Source organism: Haemorhous mexicanus, chromosome 3, assembly GCF_027477595.1.
Source record: "Haemorhous mexicanus isolate bHaeMex1 chromosome 3, bHaeMex1.pri, whole genome shotgun sequence".
NCBI lineage: Eukaryota > Metazoa > Chordata > Aves > Passeriformes > Fringillidae > Haemorhous > Haemorhous mexicanus.
This window is the reverse complement of record NC_082343.1, coordinates 50,120,209-50,146,840: the sequence shown is the minus strand read 5'-3', so window position 1 is coordinate 50,146,840 and position 26,632 is coordinate 50,120,209. Positions and strand designations below refer to the sequence as shown.

The 26,632-nt window shown below is 38.5% G+C and overlaps 1 protein-coding gene across 3 annotated transcripts in view; it reads left to right on the top strand.

Annotated features, from left to right (window-relative positions):
* GRM1 (glutamate metabotropic receptor 1) overlaps positions 1-26,632 on the top strand; it is a 177,425-nt gene that overhangs the window by 107,249 nt on the left and 43,544 nt on the right. For all 3 annotated transcript variants that reach the window (XM_059843359.1, XM_059843361.1, XM_059843360.1), the window contains exon 3: positions 3,464-3,699. In XM_059843359.1, the coding sequence (XP_059699342.1) occupies positions 3,464-3,699 (236 nt within the window). The remainder of the gene's footprint in view (positions 1-3,463; positions 3,700-26,632) is intronic.

Here is a 26,632-nt window from a genome sequence, read left to right as displayed (position 1 = left end):
ACACTTACCAGGGATGGCAGTTTGGGTAATGGATATTGGGCCACCTCCTGAAATCTGTAGCAAAGGCAAGGAAAGACAGGCTAGAAAAAAGTGCTATGTGTGGTGCTACTTGCTATTCAGCAGGATGAAAGGAGGATAGTAGGTGGAATGTACTTGTTCTGACAACAAAAGAATAGTATGTGCTTCCTATTTAAAATGAAATTTCACTTTTATGTTGACTCAGCTATTGATCTTGTGATTCTGTCACTGTCATCTGACCATCAGTATCATGCTGTTGCCCGGCAATAAAAATGTAATTTTTTTCCCCACTGTCTTCTGGACCACTATCCATTTATTCATATGACACCAGAGGTGCAGTGCTTCTAGAGAATCTTTTTTAACATGCATATAAACAGCAAAAAAGAATCCAGAAAGATGTTATAACAGAATCTTGGGTCTCTAATAAACCTCCCACAGCTGCAGGTAGGGCTGCACATCCCACTTAGGGCAAATTTCACCTCAGCCTGCAACTGCCAGGATGGCACGGATCCTCTAAGAAATCAGAGGACTCTTTTTTGCTTTCTTGATTTTACTGAAAGTAGAGCTAAGCTCCCATATGATCTTCAATACCTATGAACCATTTTTTCTCTTATTCCAGTGATTTTTCTTCACATTTTGCTGAAGATGAGACTTACCAGACAGATTTAACAATTTGAGGAAGTTGAAAAGAGAATAAAAAATATTTGGGGCCAGAAAGAGACAAAGACACATAAGGTGACAATCTGTGTTCCAGTTTAGGGGAACTTTTCAATGAGCTGCCTTCAGAGAACTTAAAATACACTTTATCTTGTTTTGGAGATTTGCTCCATTTTGCCTTCAGAATTTATGTGGCTATTTTCCAAGCTAAACATACTGGGGAAGGGGAGAGGAAAAAGAAATAGCTATTTTTTGGCTGGTAGGAATCCAAGCAGTAGCAAAACTAACTCATTTCAACAAGGTCTTGTAAAAAAATGGCTCTATTTACTTAATTCTTGTGTCTTGCTAATGTTTCTGCTTGAGTCTACTGTTTGAAAGCCAAAAACATTGTGACAAATAATGAGGTAATTATGTAATTAGGAGTTAATTACTCATACTGTAAGAGTGATCCCTTTCTTACTTTTCCCCCACACAAGAAAAAATAAATACTGTGTCTTTTTCTCCTCTATAGTGAAAATTTCCATCTTGAATTATGTGAAATCCAGGAAGTTAGTTTTCATGGTTTTACCTTTGTATACATTATCTAGATGATGAATTCCTAGACCATGATCTGTCATGAAGTAGTCAGGGGAGCATGGTACTTTTTATTATTTGTCCTCAGCACATGGACAAGTGAAGAGTAGGGTGGTGCAGAGAAGTTGGACTGTGGCATCTTTCCCCCTCCAGAATTTCAGGCAGTCTGCTGGGGCAGGGAGCAGGGATGGACAAATTGTAGATTTTTAACCCTGTGCACCCCTGTGGCAGTTCAAGTGCAGCTGTCAGGCCAAGGCTTAGCCACGTGGGTATCACCTGGGCTGTATTGGTACCAGACACTGAGTAACCTGCACCCCAGGTTGTGGGAAGAAGTGACCAGCAGCTTCTGACAGGTTCAGCTTGACAGAGAGAGTCCCTTTGGGACACTTCCAAAATTGCTGTCTTCCTCCTGTGACCTACACCCTGCATCTCCTCCAGCTCTTTGCTTTTTTGTTGCATTTGAAATGCAACAGGCACACACATGTATCTCATGCTGTATGAAGATATTTGTCAGCAGTTTGTCAGCTCAAAAATCTTGGGTGGTTCTACTGCAAGGCCTCGGCAAAGGGGGAAACAGAGGAGAAATCCTGCCTCGAAGGCACCATGGAATGGCATCTTAAAATATAGATTTTTGAGATCCTGAGAGTGGGTTGAAAGGAATGCATTGATTACTCTGCTCTGTCAGATGCCCCATGTCTCCAATAACTTCCATAACAGAGGCATGTGTTGTGTTTCAGATGTGGAAAAAATTTACTACGTGGGTTTTCCTGTATTTTCATGGAAAACTGCCATTTTCTTTCTGGGTGCTCAGAGCAAAAATGCAGCAGTTAATGTGAATGCCAATTAAACCATGCAGCTGTTTAGTCTGGTGGCTGAGGACGAAAAGCTCCCACATGTCCAGTACATGGTCACTTTACAGCTGTTTGACCAGGACTGTGACAGAGCTTGCTACTTCAAATTATCTATATTTTCTTTTGCGGAGATTCAGGTGCACCTGTGCTGAATGTCTCATAAATGCCCTCAGCTGGTAATGGTCTGCACCACAACACTCTTCTCAAGGCTGTGGTAAAAGGCTTCTAACAAAGACCTTCTTTCAGTCTGTCTGGAATTCAGGATGCAACCCTCTTTTGGGTGAATCTGAGACTTCTCTCAGTGGTGAATTTCATTTTTCCTCTTGAGCTCTTTGCTGCTGGAAGTGCTTCATCTGTCTGCTATTCACAGAAGCAGTGCAGCTGATTTGATTCTGAATACAATAGACCTAGATCTGAGGTGCCAGAATAATCTATTTCTCTCATTACACGCCCAGCATTTTAAGATTAAGCAATGGCTGACTTATATTTGCACTTAAATTAGACTGTAAAAGCATTGTTCTTGGGGGATGCTAATAAGAACTGCAGAATGACATTAAATCAATGGACACTTAAAGAAGGAGAAAAAGAACTAAAGAACTAAACTAAAGCTCAAATGCTAAGCCCAATGGACTTTATTCAAACCTGTTAAGATAGACTTTCCATAAAATAATGTCGTCAAGAAAGAGCTTTATCTTCAGGTTTTCAAAAGCATCTCATATATGAACAAACAGGGAAGTAAAGCAGAAAGCCATTTTTCTTAATAAAAAAGAAAAAAAAAAAAAGAATAAAAAGAAGAAGGATGTGGGGGGAAAAAAACATTTTATCACAAATTCCATGAAGTGGGAGAATAGTATGTGGTTTTATTTCTGGTTTGGTCCAGTAATCTTACTCCATTCTCTTCCAACAGAATGCAATTCTCATGTCATGTTTGATTTGAATTGCTCTTCTAGCTGTATGATCCATGCAGGCTGTGGTCTATTTTGAAAAAAATCCAGGATTCTGGCTCATTTTCCTTTTCGACAACAATAATTTTCTCGGTTTCCACCTCTTACAGGACAGCAGAAATTGAGCAGAATCTCTTCAGTCACAGGGATATCACAGCACAAGCTATGCCTAAATAACCTTTCCAGAAGGACAAGGATAAAACCTCATTATTCTGGTTGAGTTAATGAGGACTCTGCACGAAATCAGTCAGACTGCTCATTACAAGTTGCTATCACTCCGCTTTTTCTGCCTGATTTTTACATCTTTAGATTCCCCATTAATCACTTCCTTCCAAGGTTGCCAGCCTGCCTTTGGCTGGTAGCTTTTCCAAAACCAGCTTTCTGTCTTCATGTAATAAGCAGCTTTTTGCCTCTTTTCAGTGACGGTTGGGCAGACAGAGATGAAGTCATTGAAGGCTATGAACCTGAAGCAAATGGAGGCATCACTATCAAGCTTCAGTCTCCCGAGGTGCTGGCATTTGATGACTACTACCTGAAGCTGCGGCTGGACACCAACACCCGCAACCCCTGGTTTCCCGAGTTCTGGCAGCACAGATTTCAGTGCCGCATCCCAGGGCACCCGCTAGAGAATCCCAACTTCCAGAAGAATTGCACTGGTAACTTGTCAAACATTTCAAATGTTTTTTCTGGTTTTTGAATCTGTGCTCTGGTAAAAAAATTTTCCTTGGTTCTGGTTTGGGTTTTTCTTGTTGTTGTTTTATTGGCTTTTTGTTTGGTTTTTTGGGGTTGGGTTTTTGTTTGTTTGGTTGGTTGGTTTTTAATTAAATGTTTGTTGTTAGGGTTTTTTTGTTTATTTTATGAAAAGAAAGATGGTGACCTCAAATTGTACAGATAATTATCCCAGCTTTGTGAGAGTATATCTGGTGCTTGTTGCACAGCCTTCTCTCAATTTTGTTCTGCTCTGTTATAGAGTGACTTGCTACCATTTTGTGTTCTAGGGCTATGCCGAGTGCCCAAGTTTGTAATATGGCTTGTAAAAAACAAAGAGACATGAAATTTCAATAAAAATATGAACAAATTTATACTTTCTTTCCTCAAAGTCAGCTTTTCTGGTAACTGAGGAATCAGGAAATTCACAGATGATATTACAGCAGAAAACCAATTTTAAGGAAAATTGATGAATTTTAAATTTGGCCAGTCATTTGCTTTACCTTATTTTTTTTTTTTAACCTATTAAAACATATACAGTTTGTTTCTACTATATAGCATTCACATAAAAAACATGTTTTACACATAGAGGTAGCTCTTGCATCATAGCAAGCGAAGTGTGCCTCTGCATAGACAATTTTTCTCTTCCATTAAGAATATGAGAAAATGAACTAAAATATTTCATTAAGATTAAATATATATTAAATTAAATGAGAGAAAATTACATTTCTATGGAATATTTCTTGAATGATTTTTGCAAATATTTAGTTTGTAGTTTGCAAATATTTAATTTGTAGTCAAAAATGTATTCTTGATATTAAGGAAGTTATTTCCTTAGGAACAAAACCAATGAAGCCTTTCTTTCATATTCTTTACATTTTGACCTGCATCCCCTAGCAGTGATCTCAGTTGGTCTTCTCATGCTCTCTGAGCTGCATTCCCATATTTTCTAGTTCTTCCCTTTTCCATCAGTAATACTTCCTAATAAGGACTTCCACAGTACCTTTTATTTCTCCCCTGTTCTCCTATTCACCATTGAGGTACATCACCAAATACTGTCACTGACTTTAAACTGGCCTGATATGCTGACTGGCAGCCAGGCTGGCCTGTCTGGGTGCTGAGGGACTAATAGCAGTCCAGACAGGCAAAATCCACATTGAGTTTATACTGATAATTTTTCCTCAAATGGGTTACTAACTTTAGACCTCACCAAAATGTTTGTCATGTAAATATTTAGTCTGCTTTAGAAATGCTTCAACTCAGACAAAGAAGTTGATATAGGCCAACAGGGGCAAAAATTGCTAAGGAGAGTTGAATGATTTATGCACAGTGAAAATGCACAGCCTTCTTTTGTAAGAAAAGAAACTTAAAATTGCATGGTTTTGTTCATTCCATTTACACAAATAAATTTCATGCTGATGAGCAAAGGTCCAATTTCGAGACATGTCAGCAGTTGTTATAAACATGGGTAGTTTGTTATCCAGCCTCTCTTTGGTTATGAAACTAAAAACTTGGTTCTGAGCTGTCACACTCACCTTTCATCTGGTGGATCAAAGCAAGGGAACTCTCCATGTGGTGACTTCAAAATGGCCAACGTGGGGTATTTCTGCACAGAATGTGTAGGTGCTTTCAGACAGTGATTGCTGTAGACTCTAAAATTGTACTTAAGAAAAAAAAAAAAGTTAAAATCATGGAAGAGAAGTAGTGGAGGCTATTTTATTAAGAAAATATCTTACCCCAATCTTTTCAGGATATCCCAAGTTTGAAGTCACTGGACATTAGAGGAGCTCTGAAGAGGTATCATCACATGCCTGCGCAATGTTCTGAGTTCTCAAGGTGTCAGGGACCACAAAATTCTAGATAATACTAGTGAAACACAAAATCATTTATCTACATTGGTAGACTCTGACAGTTAATAGTGTCAAGTCAGGCATTCAGACGTCTTTCCCTCCTCTAGAAGGCTATCAATTTTTGCATGGAACCTCAAAATATGTGATACTTAGGCTTTGCTGAAAAGCAATCAGCTCTTAAATTTGGTGGTGTACCACTGATAACCCTCAGGCTTATCACACACAACTAAAAAAAATCCATAAATGTCCCGAAGGGAAGCATCACAAGGTATCTTTCCCAATGACATATCTACAGAATCAAGAGATCTCCATGTCCCAGCAAATCTGTGGGCAATACAATACTTATTTTTACTTAGCTGCACAGATCTGACTGCTGACTGTCTGGCACCACCAAAGCTTTCTGTGAACATATCTTTATCTGACATTTCTGGAAGGTTAAGAATGTCACTTTAAATACTAGCAGCTTCAAAGCTGTTTGGTGGAGACACTCTCTCCAAGGAGGTCTAGTATGACAGTGCCAAGAAACCGCCTTCTTCATCTCTCACAGATTTGGAGGCAGGACTTTTCTCAAACTCTCTGTTAAAAAAAGGAGTCTCTTGCCTCTCCCCACCTTCACAAAGTATCTCTGTACACAAACTTGAAGGAGAAAATCCATGATGCTCAATAAACAATAAGCACTAATATTTGAAACCCATTGAAAGTGCCAATAGATTATGTGACTTTTTGTGACTTTTAACTACAAATTTAAGTACTGCTGCCACTCCTATATCACCCTAGGAAACTAATCAGTAACCACTACTGGTATCAAGCACCTTATCTCCAGTATATCTAAGAGCTTTTTCTCCTACCTCAATATTCCTATGGAAAGGCACGTAGGGCCATGCATCATGGAAAAAGCTGAGTCCCCTGTGGTCCCAGGAGACCATGCACATTATTAACAGGTGTTGTGACTATCTCTGGGTCATGACCTCATTTGTATTACAGAAGTGCTCTTTTAGTCCTTACTGAGAACAAAACACACCCATATTTTAAAACAGACAGCAATTATCGAAGGCAATACTGCTCGAGTTTGTTTTCCATGTCTAGAGAGCTAACATTTCAGAAAACTCTATAATGAAAAATAGAACCATGTACAAAAGTTCTTGTGATAGGCAAGCATAGTGTAATTGTATTTACACAGCAAGGGGTTTCCTAGGAGCAGAGAGAAGCAAGAAAAAAAAAAGAAAATGCATTGTTGTTCTTTGAATACCTCATTAAAATATGTTCACAATATTTCAACCTATCTATATTTTGAAAAGAAGATTAATAGCAAAGTTTGTATCTGTTGAGAATTTTTAGTTACTGCCTGCCCATTATAATTTACTCACATACAATCTAATCAGTTTACTTAGTAATTTATTCAGAATTGCCACTGGCATGTGAGGTTCAATTTTTATCATTCATGGATAGGCAAGGACTTCTCTTCAAGCAATTACAGCTGCTGCATCTGCAATTTCTCACACCCTGTTACTGTTGAGTCAGCATTAGCTCAGGATTGTATAATCTCGACAAAGCAAGGGAAAGCTAGTTCCTAGAAATCTCCCTTCTCTGATGACAGGAATTACTGCTGGAATTCCCTCATTCAGTCTCTGAGAAGACTGATGTTGTCCTTCACTAGTTCTCATATTAAACTGAGCCCTGAATGTACATGCATATTTTGGGGAAAAATAAAAGTATATTTGCTCTAAGCACTATTGGAAGGAAGCAAGTCCAAGTGTGCTCTATCCCATGAAGGCTGTAGGATGCCTAACAGTTTGCCACAATTTCACAAGAGCTCATCTGGATTACTAGAACTAAGTAGTAGTAGCAAAAAATTCTTGGGAAGAGAAGAAATCCATTAAGACTGTTGCAGTTACTGCTCATTTAGATCATCCCTTTTTGCAAAAATTAAACAACTTACTTTTACCCTTTGGGTGGCAGCCAAATGAGTGGGAACTCTTTTTGACTCATTCTTTGCAATGTTTTAACCAAGTGCCTCTTGAAACACAATGCCTTTCCCTGTCCTTCTCTCCTTCCCTCATTCTCCAGCTGCTATAGGAAATATTCTTCCTCACTAGGATTCAAGTACAGAAATTTTATTACATGTAGATGTATTGGATCTGGCTGAGATTGGCTCAAGCAGCCACAGCAGCCCTCATAGTGCTGTACTTTGTATTGGTAGCTAGAAGAGTGTTGGTAACACAGCAGTTTTTTAGGGCACTGCTGAGCAGTGTTTAAACAGCATTGAAGCTCTCTCCCACCCCATACCCCCACTCTCAAAGTCTGGTAGGCTGGGAGTGAGCAAGACAGCAGGATGGGGCAAAACCAGTTGACCCAAACTGACTAAAATTTCCACACCATATGATGTCACGGTCAGCAATAAAGGATGAGAGAAAGGATGAGAAGGTGGGAGAGTGTTTGTTATTAAGGAATTTGTCTTGCAAAGCAACACACTAAGGCCCTATTTCCCAGGAAGAAACTGGACATCATCTGCTGACAGAGATGTCAGAGAATACATTCTCTTTTTCTTCCATACATGCTCTTCGGTTTTTTAAAATCTACCTTTATCTTGACCCATGGGTTTTAATTTTAATTTATATATTTTTCTCCCCTGTCCTGCTGAGGAGGAGGAGTGAGAAAATGTCTTGGGGAGCACCTGCCAGCCAGCTGAAGTCAATGTACCACAGAAGAAAGCAGACATCTGTATATGGATATTCTCCTAGAGTTTCCTGAATATCTAGCAGGCCAAAACCACTTCCAGTACAAAGTTGTTCCTAAATTGTCTGTGCCACTAAGATACTTGTAATGTATCCCATGTAGCTGCTACAGTCTGTAGGAAACAAAGCATGTCTTACAACTCGGCATGGACCCCTGACACATAGCAGAATTCAGAAATTCACACCATTCTTCATGTCCTTCAGATGAAAAGTCAGAACAGAACAGAGTGTTTTAATTGTAACAAAAAAAGCTGTTTCTGAATTTGAGGTACTAAGACAGTATCTCAGGATGGACCTGATAGAAAGTTCCTCTAGCACACAGCCTCAGGCACTGCCCCAACGAACAGTCCCTACTTATCTCAGTTCATTAGAAAACTCAGCCAATTCTGCATTTTGCAGATTGTTCATTGACAGCAAGGTTAGATGATAGACTGTGTATGTCAATCAACAGAGTTCAGATATTTTTCCAACAGTCTTGTAGGATGTTTTCCCCGATCTGATAGCACAAATGAAAGTGTTTGGTTTTTTTTTTTTCCCACACAAAAATACACTGGCTAATCTTTTTCTGTTGCATGTGGTGAGCCCACATAGATCAAAATTATTAAAGGTAAGTCATACTCACACAGAAATGATATAAAACTCAGTGCAGTGCAAACTCTTGTAGGAATGTCTGAAAGCTCTTTTACAAAATGCCTTATTCTCCTCCTGGCAGATAATACAATGGCTGGAGTTTATGTAAACCAGGTGGGCTGAGTCCTCCTCTGCACCACAAGAGACAGTTATGAAATTGGTAATGGAACTGATGCAAATAACAGATTATGCTCACAGCAGTTCATCTGCTGGGACAACAAAATACATTGGCAGGCAATCAGCACAAACATTTTTCAATAGAGCAAAGTGGAACAAAGTGGACAATTTATGATTCATTCATCGATTCAATTGATCTTTGTGACAAAGGGTTATTTGTCAGTGAATGTATTTGTTGCAGATAAGAACAAGAAATGTAGATATTTTTTGTTCCAAAGAAAGTCATCTTCCAAGCTCCCTTTAGGATGCTTACTCATACTTTGGTCATGCCATAAGGATTTCTTTATCTGCTAATTCCTGTCTTGGCCCAAGAGAACTGCAAGCAATCAGTCTGAGTGCATCCAGAGTCACAAGGATCACAGAATCACTCAGTCTAGAAGGTAGCTCAGGAAGACTGTAGTCCAACTCCCTGTCAAAGCATGGTAAGTCATCAGTTCAGACCAGGTTGATCAGGCCTTGAAAACCTCCAAGGTGTCACAGTGTGTCTGGGCAACCTGTTCCACTACTTGAATGTGAAAAAGTTTGGCCTCATATCTAAAGAGAGGGTCTAAACCTCTCTTATTTCAAGATATGCTTATCATCTCTTATTCTTGCACCTGACCTCACTATGGAAAACCTGCCCCTCTCTTCTTCGTAACCTACCCATAAGCATGAGGTGCTGTTGTAAGGTTCCCCTGCAGCCATCTCTTCTTCAGGCTGAACAAGCCCAGGCCCTTCAGTCTGCCCTCAAAGGCAAGGATTGCAGCTCCAGATCATCCTGATGGCCTTCTGCTGCAGGTACTCCAGGTTATCGGTGTCTTTCTGTATTAGGGATTCACAAATCATATGAAGTGTTCTAGCTGCAGCCTGGTGACTGTCAAGTAAAGGATGGTGGTAGTGGTTAGATAATCACATGCCTCAGTCACTGGTTGTGCTGTTGTTACCATCCTGCTTATAGAATGCTGCTTGCCATCACTCCTGCCAAGGATCTGTATGTCCACCCTATTCTTATGTCAAATTTGGTCTTAAGAAGGTGTATCTTTTCCCGTCTCCTTTTTGCAGCAGACAATAGCTTTCACCACACCTGGCCAGTTCTGAAAGACTACCTCAAATAGTCATAACATATTAAATCATGAGCAGAACATAACGATAGCAGAAGAAGTTTGCGAAGAAGGCTAAATATTCCAGAAGAGTCATTTATGCTTTGGTATGAATAAAACAGAATCATACTTCTTGAGATGAAAATGTCAGTGAATATAGATTATTTTGTGACTGTAAAGACCTTGGGCTACATTTGGTATGGGCACAATCTGAAAGAGATGTGGAGCACAGGGCAGAGGTGGTTTAGGTATTAGTGACCCACACAGCAATACAAAAAGCAGTGCAGTGTTACATGAACATACCGACTCAAATAGTGTATTTATATCTGTGGAATATTATCCAATTATTTGAACAATTGGTTCCCAAGTCAGGTGGGGTTGTTAGCCTCTAGTTAAGATTTCTCTGAAAAGCATCCCTAAGTGTTTGCCACTGTTATCACCCACTCATTAAAAAATAACTAGTTTTATCCCATACAGACACACAGTTCCTATAATTTTAGTGAAAAGTTTTGGGGTTTTTTCTGACATAAGATATCTGTGGTTTAAAAATTTTACTCCCCAGTTCAGTGCCCCTGCCAAGACTCTCCCAAACCAGATGGCACTCGCTTACTCACCCCTTCCCCTTCCTGGCCCAGGAATGGAGTTGAGGATTAGAGGGCACAAAATGTGAAAATCATGGGTTAAGTTAAAAAAATGTACTGGAAGCAAAAATGAAATAAGAAAGTGAACAACAGCAGAACAATAATATCAATGGAAGGTATAAGACAAAGGAAAAAAAAGATGATTTACATGAAAAACTACAACAAATACAAACGAACTCTTCCCCACCACACCACCTTTTCTCCCACAGGAGGGGAACATTCAGAAAATCCCTTTCCCTCACCTTGGCAATGATGTAAGATGAACTCAAATAACATTACATTCTTGTCTACAGCCCCTCTCAATGATTTTGGCTGAAACTAGGAAAAGGATAATAACATCTTAGAAGATCTACAGGGCCTCTACTCATGCGTGTCATGTTTGTTTTTCTGTTTTTGTTTGTGAAGTTCTCCTTGACTGCATTTATTGCAGCAGATGGGAAGACAGAAGACTGATGGCTGTCTATTTCCAACCTGAGACACGATTGTATTAGACCAGTGCATCTCTCAGATTACATCCAGGCCACCAGTAATGGAGTTCAGAACTTCTCTTTCAAGAACTTTTTCTTAATACCACCCTACTTCTAATAAATCTATATGAGATGACATGGGTTCTCCTTTTCTCATCTCAGTGGACAATGCACTTCAGATGTCTAGTTGATTTTCCTACACTTTTCTGCAGGAGTGAATGTATTTCCAGTGGGAGCTGATCTGAGTTTCCAGAGTTGCACAAATTAGATCCAGCAGACATTGTTAAGGCTCATCCTGCTGTGTCAGACAAGTGTGCAGGTGTTTCTCTGAGAACATTCTTTTTCTCTCAAAATCTGCTGGGCTCTTCCATGGATCACCTGTCCCATGAGATTTTTCATCAGCAGAAGCACCTACAGGAGGAATTACTGCCGCTATAATTACTCAGAAAAAGTAATTATAAGACAACAGCCTGGTATGCACTCTGCCATGTCAGCCCCTGCTGCTGGTAAATCACCTTTGTGGTGTATAGGAGACTTATTTTTAAGCTCTTGAAGAAGGAATCAAGTTATTGACATGCCATAATTTCTTCAAAATATATTTTACATTAAGGATCCTGTGACTTGTCCATGCTCACCTCTGCTTTGCATTCTCATTACATATTGAGGTCCTGTATCACACTCTTTTTCCTCAGTATGAGGCAGAAGATCCTAGTGATCCCAGGAGTGACCAAAACTGATCACAACTTCATTGGCACCCAGAACAAAGCCTACTGGGGACAGCTTGTCTGAAGATATTTTAGTTACTACCTTTCTTAGTCAGATCTTTTTTACAGCAGATAATACAGGAGAGTTGTAGTTCCATTTTATTTCCCAATTTACAGGCAGCTTTTAAGGCTTTAAGATGAGGACAATTAATAATGTGCTTAGCTGTGATAAATCATGTGAATTATTTGGAAAAGATATAATGGCCAGGTTTTTGTTCATTTGGTTCTAGCTTTTTGTGTCCATGTTTAGAAAAAAGTAATTATATTGATCTTATATTTTTTTTATTTCCAAAAATACTTTTAAACTAGGCTGTTATACAATAGGCTGTAAATATACAATAAAAATAAATAGCTTTCTTATTCATTTGGTTCTAGCTTTTTGTGTCCATGTTTAGAAAAAAGCAATTATATTTATCTTATATTTTTTTATTTCCAAAAATACTTTTAAACTAGGCTGTCTATACAATAGGCTGTAAGTATACAATAAAAATAAATAGCTTTCTTATTTTGGGACCCATAACAAAATAATGACATCATCATGAAATAAAGGAGAGAAGCAATATACATGGGCCTTTGTAAACGGCATAGAAGACATTTTACAGAACCATGCATGTTACAGCAGCATATGACAAAAGTTTTCTGAATCTACGCCTATGTTTTCCATTCTGGATTTTAACAGTAAGAGCTTGCATTTCTGGGATTAAAAAGTCCTCAGGTAGGCTTGTGACATTGACCCTTCTCCATTACATGGATAAACTGATGGTGCTACTAAGGATGAGGACACCTGAATCATGCTCCCTTGTGCCTCCTTCAGGCTCCTGTCTCCTAAGCCTAGAGAAAGACAGGGCCCCTCCTGACTGCTCAGATTGCCACAGATGATTTAAACTTTTATCAGGAGCACAGTGAGGACAAAAGCACACAATTAAAACAAAAATTGACTTGTTCCTAGAAATCAATTGTTTGTGCAGGTTGTGCATCAGAACAATTAGCAGAGACATAAACATTTAATCAAACCAGGAAGTCAGTCAGGTGAAATAACACAAGTAACTGATCTAAACACAAAGCAAACTGCTTTCTGTCAGCCCCCCACGTCTTTTATTGGATGATATCTTCCATTTCCTCATTTACCTGTAGGTGGAAAGTTTTAAACTCCACTTGCAATTTTACAGGTTGTCATTACTGGCAGTGTTACTCCATAAATACAGGTGCAAAGGAGAAGAGTGGAGGCTAACACACATAGGCACAGTCCCACATACTCACACCTGTCTAGCTGCAGACTAGAGAGACTCTTTGCACACAAGGATATTTTCTGAAAAATAGCCAGTAGCATTCTTAAAATAAATGGGTTCCTCTTAAAAGATTGTGGGCAAGCAGTGGCACACAGAACAATAAATTATGAGCCTAAGTGGTAAAACCTAAACCATGAAAACCACAGAATTTCCTATTCAGAATATGCTGCATTGGTATCCACAGGGAGAATAATCTGATGGAAGGTGTGTGGTCTGAAAAGTAGTGCTGCTAGAATAAATCTCTGTTTTCCCATTCATACTGGGATGTCTGGGGAAGTGCAGAAGTCTGCTTGTGTAGAGAGAGTTAGGAAAAAATTGTAAGATATTGCCTTGACACTGTATTGCTGGCTGAGCCACTATAGCTCAGCAAGGCATTAGACCAGATGATTTCAAAATGTTTCCTCCAGCTGAGATTTTTGAGATTCATACAGTAGACAGGAGCTTTGGAGGAACCCAGAAGTTCAAAGTTTCCATTTAGCGCTGGATTCAGGCTCAGCTCTATAGGAATGAAAAAGCAGGGCTGCTTTCTTCGAAGCAGTAGCACTGTACACATCATGCTAGGCAGTGAACTGTCTACTTTCTGCAGAGACCAGCTCAGTCTGCTGCTTTTTCTAGGCTTATTTTGTCTAAAAATTCATACCACAGGGCCTGTTTTCTTGTGAGCTCTCAAGTACTTGAGTGTTTTCTGCATTGTCACATTTGGCAACAGCCATGAAAACAAGAGGTGGGCTAAAATGCATGCTTTTAAAATTCTTTCAGATCAGAAAGAATTCTGTTTCTGTTTTTCTGTTGAATTTGACAGAATGTAACTGCAGATTAGGGCCACTTATTTTATCTTCTGATTTGCTTAGCTCTTCTTTGCTGCTAGGCATTGATGCATTATCCTTGTGCAGACATTGTTCAGAAATTCCTAATCTTAGCTTAGCTTTAAGAAAGATCATTTCTGTGTTACTGAACGCAGCCCTGGGCAGGTGTCCAGGTGAGGGAAAAATAAAGTGGGTCTTTGTGATCTGTGAATTTGTGATTAAATGATTGCATATTGCAAGGATTAAAGGGAATCTGTGGGTGCTCCTAACAATCATTTCAAAACAGTGCTTAATTTCACCAAAAACTGTGAGTGTACTCTGCTAGTTTATAACATAGCCCAGCTACTTAGGGTGGCCAAGACCAGTTTGCAGCTCCAGAGCAGCTGCATCATCTGGCTTTGGTCGTGTTGAGCCAGAAGTTATTCTGTAAGAGGCTGCATGTTTGCAGGACTGCTGTGTAGCCTGGGCCTTACTCATTGGATATCCATGTGGCTCCAGGAAGCCAGCACTTCACGCAGAGGCTATCTTGCATGAGGATATGGACTATTAAAAATAAAACAAACCCAAAACCAGCAGCAAACTCGGCAAAGGAGAATTTTGGAGTAAGCTATATTTCTGCAGATGTAAGGCACATTGGGGTTCGTGTTGATTTGTATTCTGACAGCCAGTGCTGGTGGTTTTAATAGCACCTTAGCATTAAGAACAGAAGTGAGGAAGAAGGTTTGAACTCTTAAAATAATAATAAAAACACATTTAAAGAAAGAAAATACAGTGGTATTGTCTGATGGGTGCTACAGACAAGAATTCTGAAGCCCTTCTAAAAACAATAGTGATTTAAAGCACAGTAAATAGTGGATCTCTTTAATGGCTGCTCTTTGTACTCATGCAGAACCACTGGAATTTAAGATAGGAAAAAAACAGCTATGCCAGCTAGTTTGTGTCCTACCATAAGGGGAGTACTTGGTCTATTATCATGAGATTTTGACTCACACTTTTGAAATCCTCATAATCTCATGCCTGTACACTGACAACAACTGTCACTACTTAGACATTTACAAATCTAGATCAATGGAGGGAAGAGAGTTTGTGATTTGTTCCATTTTCTGTCTCCATACCACACAGGAGCACAGATGAATATGTGTATTTTATTACAATCATCATATTTTTCCACTTTCCAATCTAAAGACCCTTACTTTTGTTTTGGGTTTTGTGCTGGTGCCATATATGTAACCTATACTGAGAATGGATCTCTTGAAATTCCTTTGCCCCATTTGGGGGTAATACATTCTGTGGTTAATATGAAAGTTGCATATTTTCAACTCTGAACCAGCATTTTATGATGAAGATGCTCAAAATTAGGCTCCTCAAGTGCATGTTCTGAGACCTAGATAAACTGGCCTGATTTTTAAGGGTACTGATCTCCCATAATGTCTATGAAAGTCAACAGCAGCTAGAGAAGTTCAGGCATTAATCAAGTCAATTAATTAGGTCCCTGAATATGTATTCAGGTTCCTATTTTAAGTATTTTATAGTGGATAATGTTCTGAAAGCTGCAGTACAATTTCTGAGTTCCATCTCTTTCTTTCAGATAAGGTCTCAGGCTTCATATAAAAAGCATGACATCTGAAATATAATCAGTCCTATTTCCTGAACTTTCTATTTTTCTATTGAAGTGTGTTACAATGGAACATCTACAAGGGTATCCAACTCAACTTTTTTTTCTTTCTATTAAGAGTGACAACGTGATTAAAACTAGCCAAATAGCATAAAAATCTGTATACGTTCTTTTACATTTGTAAATGAATTTGATTTTAAGTGTGTTCATTTCTGTCTCATGTAAGAGTAGCAGCAACTTATTATCTGCTAGGCTTGTTCCAAATTACTGATCTGTTAAGAATAGTAGTTCTAAATATGTCTTTAATTGAGCATGCAAATAAGGCAGCAAGGTTACATAGCTACCTAAGGGAGAGGCAAGACTCAAGATTGGGATTTCTTTCTTTTTTATTGTTTCTCTCCAGGAGTTCAGGTCATGTAGAAAATGGTCTCTGTGGAATCCTGTTCTTAAAGAATCTTGGTCAGGATCCACATGACACTGAGAGAAGGCTGTGAAAAAAGCAAGAGACAAAGGCAGATCCAAGGTCTCTGTGATAATAACTACATTAAATAATATTAGGATTAAATTAGTGCCTGAGGCCTTGGGAGCATGGACACTTGTGGGACCCTGCAGAGTTTGAGAGAGGCTCAGAGATAGTTTATTGTTGAACTCTAACTGACAGAGGTAGCTGTGTGAGACACAGTAATAGCAACAAATTAAATCCTCTGGTTTTGTATTCCCAAGAAAGGGGACAGGAGAAAATAAGAGAAAATAATAATAAGAATACCAGCATCACCCCAAAATAACTGCCCAACAAACCCCATGACACCAGATGAGAATTCAGCCTCTGAACAGTCTGAGACAGATGAAAAGCCATTCCATTCCATTCCATTCCATTCCATTCCATTCCATTCCATTCCCACTGCCTGTTAATCTTCCATTAAAATAACTGTGCAGCTGCCTATGTCCTTTAAATGCAAAGGCTGAGCCTGACCGTTCAACCTCTGTTGGCATTAAATTTTAGTTAGCTAATGAAATAATAAGATGGGTTTCAAATGCTATATTAGGATTTGAAATCAGTGTCTCTGTTGATTACATATACAAACCATTCAATCAAAGAAAAAGATCATCTGGCATATTTTATTCCTGATTATAGGATGAAATATTAATTTCTAATTAAAATAAGAACTGAGAAACAATATGTTGCTGCAGAAGGTGAATAATAATTTCAAATAAGTAAAAGAACATATTGTGGTCATTTTGCAGGCAGACTGTACACAGTCCTGTACACTTTTAAGGAAAACAAATTAATCATAATAATTATTTGTCAAGCTCTCATAGTAATTGCTTTCTGCTTCAAAAAAAAAAAGATGCTGGAATCACCTCACATTCTCTTCTATGTTGTTTTTATTTCTAGAGTGAATATGTAATTTAATGTTATGTCCTAACTATCTGAATTAGTGTAGATTTCTTTTAAGCCCGAACTGCTTCTGACTTGATGGATTCCCAAGTTCAGGATCAATATTTTATTGATTTCCAGTTTAAAGCCTTGAGTATCATGTTTGAGTATTTGACCATAATAAGCCACTGTATTTCCATGCAATTTCCTGGTCAGTTCCATGAGCCTTCCAATATGCGATCACAGTATTTTAATCAGGGATGAACTTCCATAAGCTAGAATGGCTGAATATTGATTATTTTTATCATCTGAAAGTAGACAAAATATTTTTGCAGCTTGCTTGCTTCATGATGGAGTTGATTCCAAACATTTTTATTAGAGTGTGCATAAAAATGAGTGTCCATAACTTTATTTAATTATGGCATTTTAAATGTACTTCTGGTTTGGCACATGACTGCAGCCATGAAAATGATGGCACATCAATAAAAAGTCATGCTTCTTTTCAAACCATTTGTATTGATGTTTACTTCATAAATAAAATCACAGGAAGTGATTTATTTTACACAGAGGCAGTTATTTTCTTTTGTTGTTTCCCAGAGTATTAGTTCCAAAGAACAGGAATTAAGATAATAGCCAAAATGAGGCAAACAGTAACTTCAAAACTTAGCATTTTTGGCAGGTTTTTGTTATCTGTCTTCACTGTTGAACATTCTGTGAATTGTACTTCTCAAGCTGATTTCATTGAAGTGCACACACAAATATCACAAGTATGGATTTTTTTTTTTTATTCTTTGAAGTAGGCTGAGTTTTTTTCACCTTGCACTGAGCTATACTTTGTAGATCCTTCCATTTCTATTTCATTAAAAACCAATCCTCGCTGCAGAGCTATTTCATCAAGATCATTCCACTGAAAGCTAGGAACAAGGGGAAGCAATGTTAAAATGTCCTGCCAAACCTTTAACAGTCTATAGCAATGGATGTGTACAAAAGGGGTTTCAAATGCCAGCTTGCAGGCTTGTTTACAGAAGAAGGAATCTCAGCATATCATCCTCACAGGGCCATAAATCCTACATTTTTTGGCAAGTAAAATTTCTCATGAGGAATTTTATCCTAATGGGAAGAAACACAGAGGCTTCAGGTCATGTCATCCCCTAAAGAAGCTTTATTAGGCTGATGAGCTTCTGTCAAGCCATCTGCTCTAAGTGGGTTTCTCCAGACCTGCATTTAACAGCATGCCCCCCTGTACATGAACTTGTGGAATTTCTCTGCTTGTTACCTAGTTTCTTTCTCCTTTCCCTCTTGCTTTTGTGGGCTTACATACTTGCAACTTTTCAACTCTGTGATCAGTTTCTTCAGCTCTCAGTGACAAGAGTTGTAAACAGACGTGAACAATCTGTGTAGGTTGCAAAACCTGTGGTGTTGGAAAGCTACACCTTGCCAGGGGCAGCCTAATGAAGGAAGAGAGAGCACTCTCCTGGGGCTCCTGACATGCAGACAGATGTGCTGTTAGCATGGCCCTCAGGTGGTGCATTATATTCCCTTTCAAGTCCTTTCTTTCACTGCTAAACACAAGAGACAGAGCAGGAAATGCGGATTTATGGAGAAGAGGAAAAGAGCAACAAGAACAACTTTTTTCTCCAACACAGCCTCTCACTCCAGTGATGCAGTTCTGACAAAGCCATTGCTTTGCGCAATTGCTGCAAAGGCCTCCAACCTTCCTCCAGCCTCTCCTGAAGGCAGACAGGGGCTGCAGCATTGCACATCAGCTATAAGTGCTTGTGAATATGTAATATCTTACCCAGACATGCCCGGTCTGCTCCGCCCTGCATCGTCCTGTGGCATCAGCCATGCCCAGTCCTCACATTCACTTGAGGTTGCAGGCAGCCCTAGGAAGGTGACAGTCTTCTCAACCCGTGTTTGGCTTCTCTGGGTCGCAGAAAGGAGACTGTCTACTCTCCTGGACAGAGGCACACTAGAACACATCTTCATCATCTCCCTCAGCATAAGCATGAGCTATGTGCATTGTCACTTGCTGCTCCTCCTGGAGTCATATAGTTGTGAGAGTCCGAATGCCCATGGGAAGAGGCAGGAAGAGCGGAGAAGGGTGCAGACTTCAGGTTCTTGTATCTGCTTAGCAAAGTCTGCAGACTGGGAAATGAAGGAGGAGTTAGATCAGTTTCCATCTGTTTTGCTCCCAAGTCATGTGGTGACTTCAGACTTGGCATAGGGCTGGCAGCACTGCTGGGTCCCCTTTCTCCTGCCCTGTGCTTAGAGACTCTGACACTCACTCTACATCTGATTAATGAGTGAGTCAGCGACTTGTACAGTCATTTCTCCTCACAATGTTTCAGTTTCACTGTGGCTCTGTTGTATTTGTGTATGCCAGACTTGTTCCAGAGTCTTTGAGACTAAGCTCTTAAAGCCCTAATGTGCTTACATAACATGATATGGAGACCCAAGAAAGGAAATTTAATTAAAACTTTCCCCACTCCTTCTGACACACAAGGAGAGACAAAAGGAACTTCTTTTAGAACACTGGGTAAAAGGTGGCATACTCACAAAAGCAGCAAGGAAATTGAAGACATAGGTGGTGTATAGTATATATAAAATGGGTACTAATCTTCAAAGGTTTAGGTGTTAGATATCTGAAATGAGGGAGAACCTGTACCTTGATGACTAAAATCACATTCTGGTTTCTTTTAGCCATGGAGTAGACATCTGTAAGATATGCTGGAAAAAACAAATCTAAAAACTCCAAATCCTTTTAAATTCAATATCAACTTTATTTCAAGAGAAGACATTTCATCAGTGATTTCAATAACTTTGCTAACAATAAAAAAAACCCAAAAACCTGCATAAAAATACTGCTGCAATTACCATCCTGTTAATGCCTTAGAGAATTCTAGTGCAAATTTTTGAGGAGCTTTTTCTGAACACCCAGCTTTCAAATGGGTGTTTCTATTCTCTTCTCTCTAGTTTTGTATAGAAGAATAGAAATACAGTAATCCCAATTAAAAAACAACATTCACCAGATGTAACAAAGCAGTAGTAACTGAGAGTCTCACAGATTTTACCATGCTCAGAAAGAAAATAGCAGGGTGTCTCAACTGGTAACTGTAATTGTATCCCAGCTTTTCAGGGAAAAATACATAAAATGTAATTGCATGAATTTAATCTCTTTGCTTGGGGAAATAAAAACCATTTGAAGAGTGGAAGCAAAACCTTTCTGATTTAATGACATCCTGAAAACAAAGTCTGAAACCCCGTGAACTTCATTTATTGCTTCATGAGTACTGTAAGATGTCAAATGTTTATCAGCATGTTTCAAAATCTGGTGTAGAACCCACATTTTGTAAGATATTCTTTCCTATTTGCTTCTCCTGTGAAAGCTCTGCTTCCTCTCTTGCCAAAAGGCAGAGGAACTTGCAGTTCTAGGTAGAGAAATGCATTGCTTCCTATAGAGTGGCCACATGATGCTCAGGGGGACGTTAAGGAAAGATCTTTCCTTAATGTATATAACAATACTACATCCTTCCTCAGCCTTACCTTACAAATACAAGAGCTCTGTCTAGACAAATAGTTCACATACAATGGAAATTGAGTTACCTCTTTCATCTTGTGCCTTTCTGATAGCTCTATCCTCCATGTATGGGATCCCTGCAAGGGACCTCTCCTCTCTTCCACTGTATTTAGCTGCCTCTTGGACTTGCTTCCCAGCTGCAAAGATAGACACCAAAGTGAGAAGTAAAGTGGTAACCATTGCACATATCCTGTTCTCTTTGAGAACAGAATAGTAACTGGTCTTCTGGGAACAGAAACCATAAATGAAACAATAATTTACCGTGATGGGATCGTTTATTGTAGGTTGAATGAAACAGATACTATGGTCTGTGAGAAATTTTTCAGCCTATCAATTCTCTCTCATGAAAATTGCAAAAGTTTTTTTTTAATTGAGAATGAAGCAAAGCCTTGTTTTTTCTGAACACCTTTTGGCTTGGAAAATATGCCCCCCACAGATAATTTTTCCACAAATTATTGGTTGTCACATTATAGCTTGCACATAGAGACAGCAAAGTCATTGAGGCAGCCCACAACTAGTGGAACCTGTGCCCCTGATCCACAATTGCTTGTTCTAGTCACCAAATCCTGGCCTCTTTCTCTTAGGTAGTGAGCTACAGCTTGAAATGCCTTGGAAAGCAGGCAGTTATATAGAAAAATAAAACTTCAGGAATTATTACTGCATATTTGATTGTGGGCTGGAAGAAGTTTTTGGATGTTTTCATATAGAATAAATGACTTGCTGCCTGTGACTTGTTTTTGGACATAGTGAGTACTGTAGCAGGAACAAAAGTTCACTTTTTATTCTTAAGATGTGCAGCTTTCATTCAGTTGTACAATATTAATTAACAGAGTGTATTTTTTATCAAAAAGGTGATACAAAGAGAAAAATACCAAAAGATGCACACATTTTAAACACACCATCATTGTACTTATCACATCTAGAGAAATTATAACCTCTGTTACTCATTTTGCAGTGCCTTGAAGTGAAATTTTTTAAATAATTTTGTTGTTATCTTTGAAGTTAGGTAATGTAAAAAGATGTTACAAATAGAACATGAGAGGGAGTGAGCTGGCAATGTTTCTAAAACATCTGAATCAATAATGGCAAATGAGTTAAAACAAATGAAACCCTTTGCAAAAAATATTTTATACAATCATATTTTGGCATGGTTGTTAGAGGATTAGCCATTATTGAATGTTCCCATGTGTGGAAAGATAAGCCAGGGAAGAAGACTGAACATACCTTCGGCTGGAACTCAGGGGAAAAAAAGGAGTTTATGGCATTTGAGTGAAGGGGCAACAAACTCAGCAAGACTACAAGGATTTCATTAGGTTATGCAGGGAGAAAATTAGAAGGGCCAAAGCCCAACTGGTGCACAATCTGGCTACTGTCAAAAAAGATATTAAAGGGTTTTTGGTGGACTTGGCAATGTCAGGTTAAGGGTTGGACTCAATGATCTTAAAATTCTTTTTGAACCTAAATTATTCAATAGTTTTAAATAAAATTAAAAATTTAAATTTTTCAAGGAATTGGTCACAAAACAGAAATGTAGAATTGGTTACATTTTCTTTCCTATGTGTACAAAGATAAAACCATAATTAAATATTTAAGCATCTAACTAAAACTGTTCCAACTTTTCTAAGTAGCCAAATATCCTAAAATTTTACACAAATCACCACTAAGTTTATCATCACCATTAACGTGCCATTTGGTTTCTAGAATAACCTTTAATTCTTACCTTTAAGATCCCAGATTTAAAATGACTGGTCAGGTCACAATGCTGCCATTCTGCCTGCTCCTAGCAAGATCCTATGACACAAATTTGTTGTGGTCAAAGTTTGTCAGGTCTTCTCTAGCATGAGACAGTGCAAGATATGTGACATCCAGTGTTTTCCAAGGACATGCTATGACACTAGCAGCTCTCCACACAAACCTGCACAGAGGAAGACGAGCAAATTTTCTCAGAGCCACTGAGGGTTCTTTTGTTTCATTGGAGCTTTTTATTTTCAGTTCTGTTTGGCCTGACCAGAGTTAAAACAGATTGTTAAGGGCTTTGTTCAAATGGCTCCAAATGTCGACAGGTTTGAAGCATTGGCCACCTCTGTAGGAAGCCTCTCCCAGTGTTTGGCAACCCTGTGGTAAAGTCAGTGTTTGTTGGGACTGAAGGGGAGGATAGGGAACCTGCTTCCACAATTTGTCCAATGGATATGGACATTTGCTAGGAGCCTGGGTACTTGTAAGAACCCAAGAAATTCCTCTAGCTGCCCTAGAAGACTCAAACCCCTGCCCAGGGGGCTCAGAGACCTTAGCACAGAGCCCAAGACCCCTGTGCCTTTGATTTAGCCCTTAGAAAAAAACAATTACCAACCTTATATTAAGAATTACAAGCCATGAAAGTTTAAGTAGAATGATACTAAATTTATCACAAGGTGAAAAATAAATTTTTTTTTTTTTAGAAGGGGGGTTCAGAGAGCAAGATAGAACAATCTGAGCGTGTCCAGCCTTTCTTCTTCTTCTTGGCCTCCATCTTCTGCTGTGATGTTGGCACTTTTAGATTGGTTTAGAGAAGAAGCTCACTGTCTAACATAAGTGATAGGTATTAGAAAGTAATTGTAAATATTGTACACGTAGTTTTTAGTATAAAAAGATAACACTGCCCCGGGGACAGTCAGGCTGCCTCTGACTGTCTTGCTGAGCAGATCTCGGCAGGACAGGAGAAAGAATTTTATAGATAAGATACAACAAACAACCTTGAGACAGAAAAATTAAAAGTTCTGGCTCCTTCTTCGATCGCCGGGCTGGGAAAAGAGACTTTTGAACTTATCTCGGGGTCACTCTGACCAGCTAGAGACCCCAAGAGGTACTGCTCTACCAGTTTATACCTTTGGCATTTTTTGGGGGAGCCCTCTTTACTCCTTGACATATGCAACCCAAGTATAGCAGATTTTTTCATTTCATTTCATTTTCCCAATGAAATTTTGCCCCAATTGTCCTTCCAGATTTTTTTTTTTTTGCATAAATTAGCACTCATATTCAATGCAACCATCACCCGTGTTGTAATTTACAACAAAGCAAAAATCTCATTTGGCCTTCCCATGAAGCACGGCAGTCCTGGAAAGGACTACTGGAAATTGAGAAAGCAGTAAATACAATTTTTAATACCTTCATACCTCTGTCAGGACCACCAGAAATGAAGACAGTTTTTATGCCAGCTGGTAACTTTTTATTTCACCCTAAATATTCAGCAGATGACCATAGCAAATCATTAAACTGTCTGCCTATTCCAGACGAAATATTGTCCTTTAAAACATTTTTGCTGAACAGATTTTGGCTTTTTAAGCTAATCAAGAGTCATCTATGAACAGACTGTGTTCTTTATCAAATGTCTGTGTTTGCTCAAAATTTGCCAACTGGCTAGATTCCCCAACCAAAATGTTTTTACATTTATTTCCATCACAAATTACCTCCTGCCCTAACCTTTCTAAAGACTGCAAACGAGTAATATTTGGTGCTGAGTTTAATATTGAATATCAAGAGACATCTCCTATCTTTACTTTTACATGTTAGTTACCTCATGTCTTGCCATAATTCCAATAGTACATTTTTTTCTTTATTTCAGTTTTTCAAGTGGGATTTGCAAAATACACTCTCTGTTCTCAAGAGCACTGTTAGCTCCACACCAAATTCACAGTAAAAGCACTAAATTAAATTCATGGCTGCTTCACAGTCACATCCTTCTACAGACGTAGCTGAAGCTGGGATTATTTAGCTGAGAGGTGCATTACAGAAAATGGAAAAATTAACAGTGATTTTCATGAAAATTTGGACTCTTTTCTCTTCCTTCCTTCCACCTGTACTTCAGTATCACTTTTAGCACTATTGGGAGCATTTTTCAGTTGTGTGCAGCCAGGATGTGATGTTTGATTTTTTGGTTGGCTTTGTTTGTTGTTTTTTTTCTTCTTTTCCTTTCCAGTTAGTAGTGTATGTGTGTACGTGCCCTCATCCCCTAAGATTTACTGACAGAAACAGAGACTAAAATCAAAACTGTGATAAAAAAATGATCCATACTACTGAGAAGCTGTTAAACTTAAATTATTAAGGGAAGATTTGCATTACATCCAATAGAAAATTCAGTATGATATTTAGGACACTTGAATTCTTCAAGGTCATCCAAAAATTAATGGTCTAATTTGAGTGACTTCAATTAATCCAATATTCACAGGACTTATGACTTACAGCTTTTCTTTCCTTAGTGAAAGCTAAGGTCTCTAAAATTAAAAAAAAAAAAAAGGAAGAAAGCTAACAAATAGTTTTCTATTGGTTTCTGTAGATCAATGGTATTTTCTTCCAAGGGCTGAGAAACAAAGAAAAAAAGAAGTTTCATTGTTCAGGGTTCTGCTTTGCTTTTTGTTACATTTCAAAGACTTACTGAGGAAAAATATAACTTTATAGAGATGGCCAATGACAAATATTGTAATACTTTCGCATTTATTAAAAACTTGCCCTAACTTAATTGAACACTGTTTTGTCTCTGGCTGAACACAATTACATGATTTCTTTTGTTTTAAAAACCCCCACATTTCTAACTGATTATCTTAAGTGAATTTTACAAATTCAAATAAATAAATGTATCAATTTATAATGATGAAAATGAAATACAGTAGATTTTGACTCTGGGAAGTGAAGTTTAGGGAAAACATGACTTCTCATTCTGGATTTACTGAAAAATATCTTATTTACATAGAAGGATTTTTATATTACTGATCTGGAGACAATTCATTCAGACAATTCACATGCTGCTTTCCACTACAATACAATTATTTCTATAGGTGACATTAAGGCAGTCAGCTCTGTATTGTGGGACAATGTGCTTGCAACCTTAATTTAGGTGCTCATTCCAAAATAGTCAAAAGCAAATTCTTCAACCAACAACTATTTATTCTCTTTGGAGGTGTGCATATTAGATTGAAATATGATAATCCAAAGCATGTTTTGCTGAGTCAATACATACTTAAGGGAGTGGCCTCTTTTTAAACCTTGGCAAATCCTGGTACATTTCATTTTCTACCTCCATCACCCATATGAAGGCTTGCCTCAGGAAACACATGGATGTTGTCTTTATCTCCTGCAAGCATTACTGATGTTTATGTTTCTCTTTTTAAACTAATTTTAAAAAAATGAGGAAGATCTGAGATAAACCTTCATGTAGGAAAGGGTAGTTTAGTGAGTGCTGTGCACTATCTGCTTTTTGTGATCTCTTCCATAACCTGCTGCTTAGAAGCTTCACAAGAGGAATGCTGTGCCAAGCCCAGGTTCTTCCTGTGTCTCATTCACCTAGGGACTGGGAACAATTTCATTTCCTAGCTACAAGAAAGCAGAATCAATGATAAATTCACAGTGCTAGTCCCATGGGACTAATCAGCTGATAAAGCAGCCTGACAGATACTTTATTGAAACTATATATTAGCATATACAGGCATAAAGATGTCAAGGCTATGCTGTACATAAGTGAGGGTGCACAAGCACTGGCACACTCTCTGCTTCCCTGGGTGAATGTTCTGCCATCTTGCATACAAGTTTTTTATTCTTACTGTGTTTCTCAACATGAATCTGAGTGGTGTTTGTTTCATGTGATTTGAATGGGAGCTGTGAACCTTTTCTCACAAAGAAAGTGGCAGATATGTTGCCTCTGGAAAGAATTTCTTTCTGCTTTATTTCAAGCTGCTCCTTGCTTGGTGGTGCTGGTGGTGAATGTATGGTAGTGAGCAGCACATGAACTCATTCAGTCAGATTATGCTATATTCACAAAGCTTTTTAAATTCACCATCACACCTTTTTGCTATGTTAAGCTCATCTGGAAAATAGTTACAGAGGAAAAATTTCTTGCC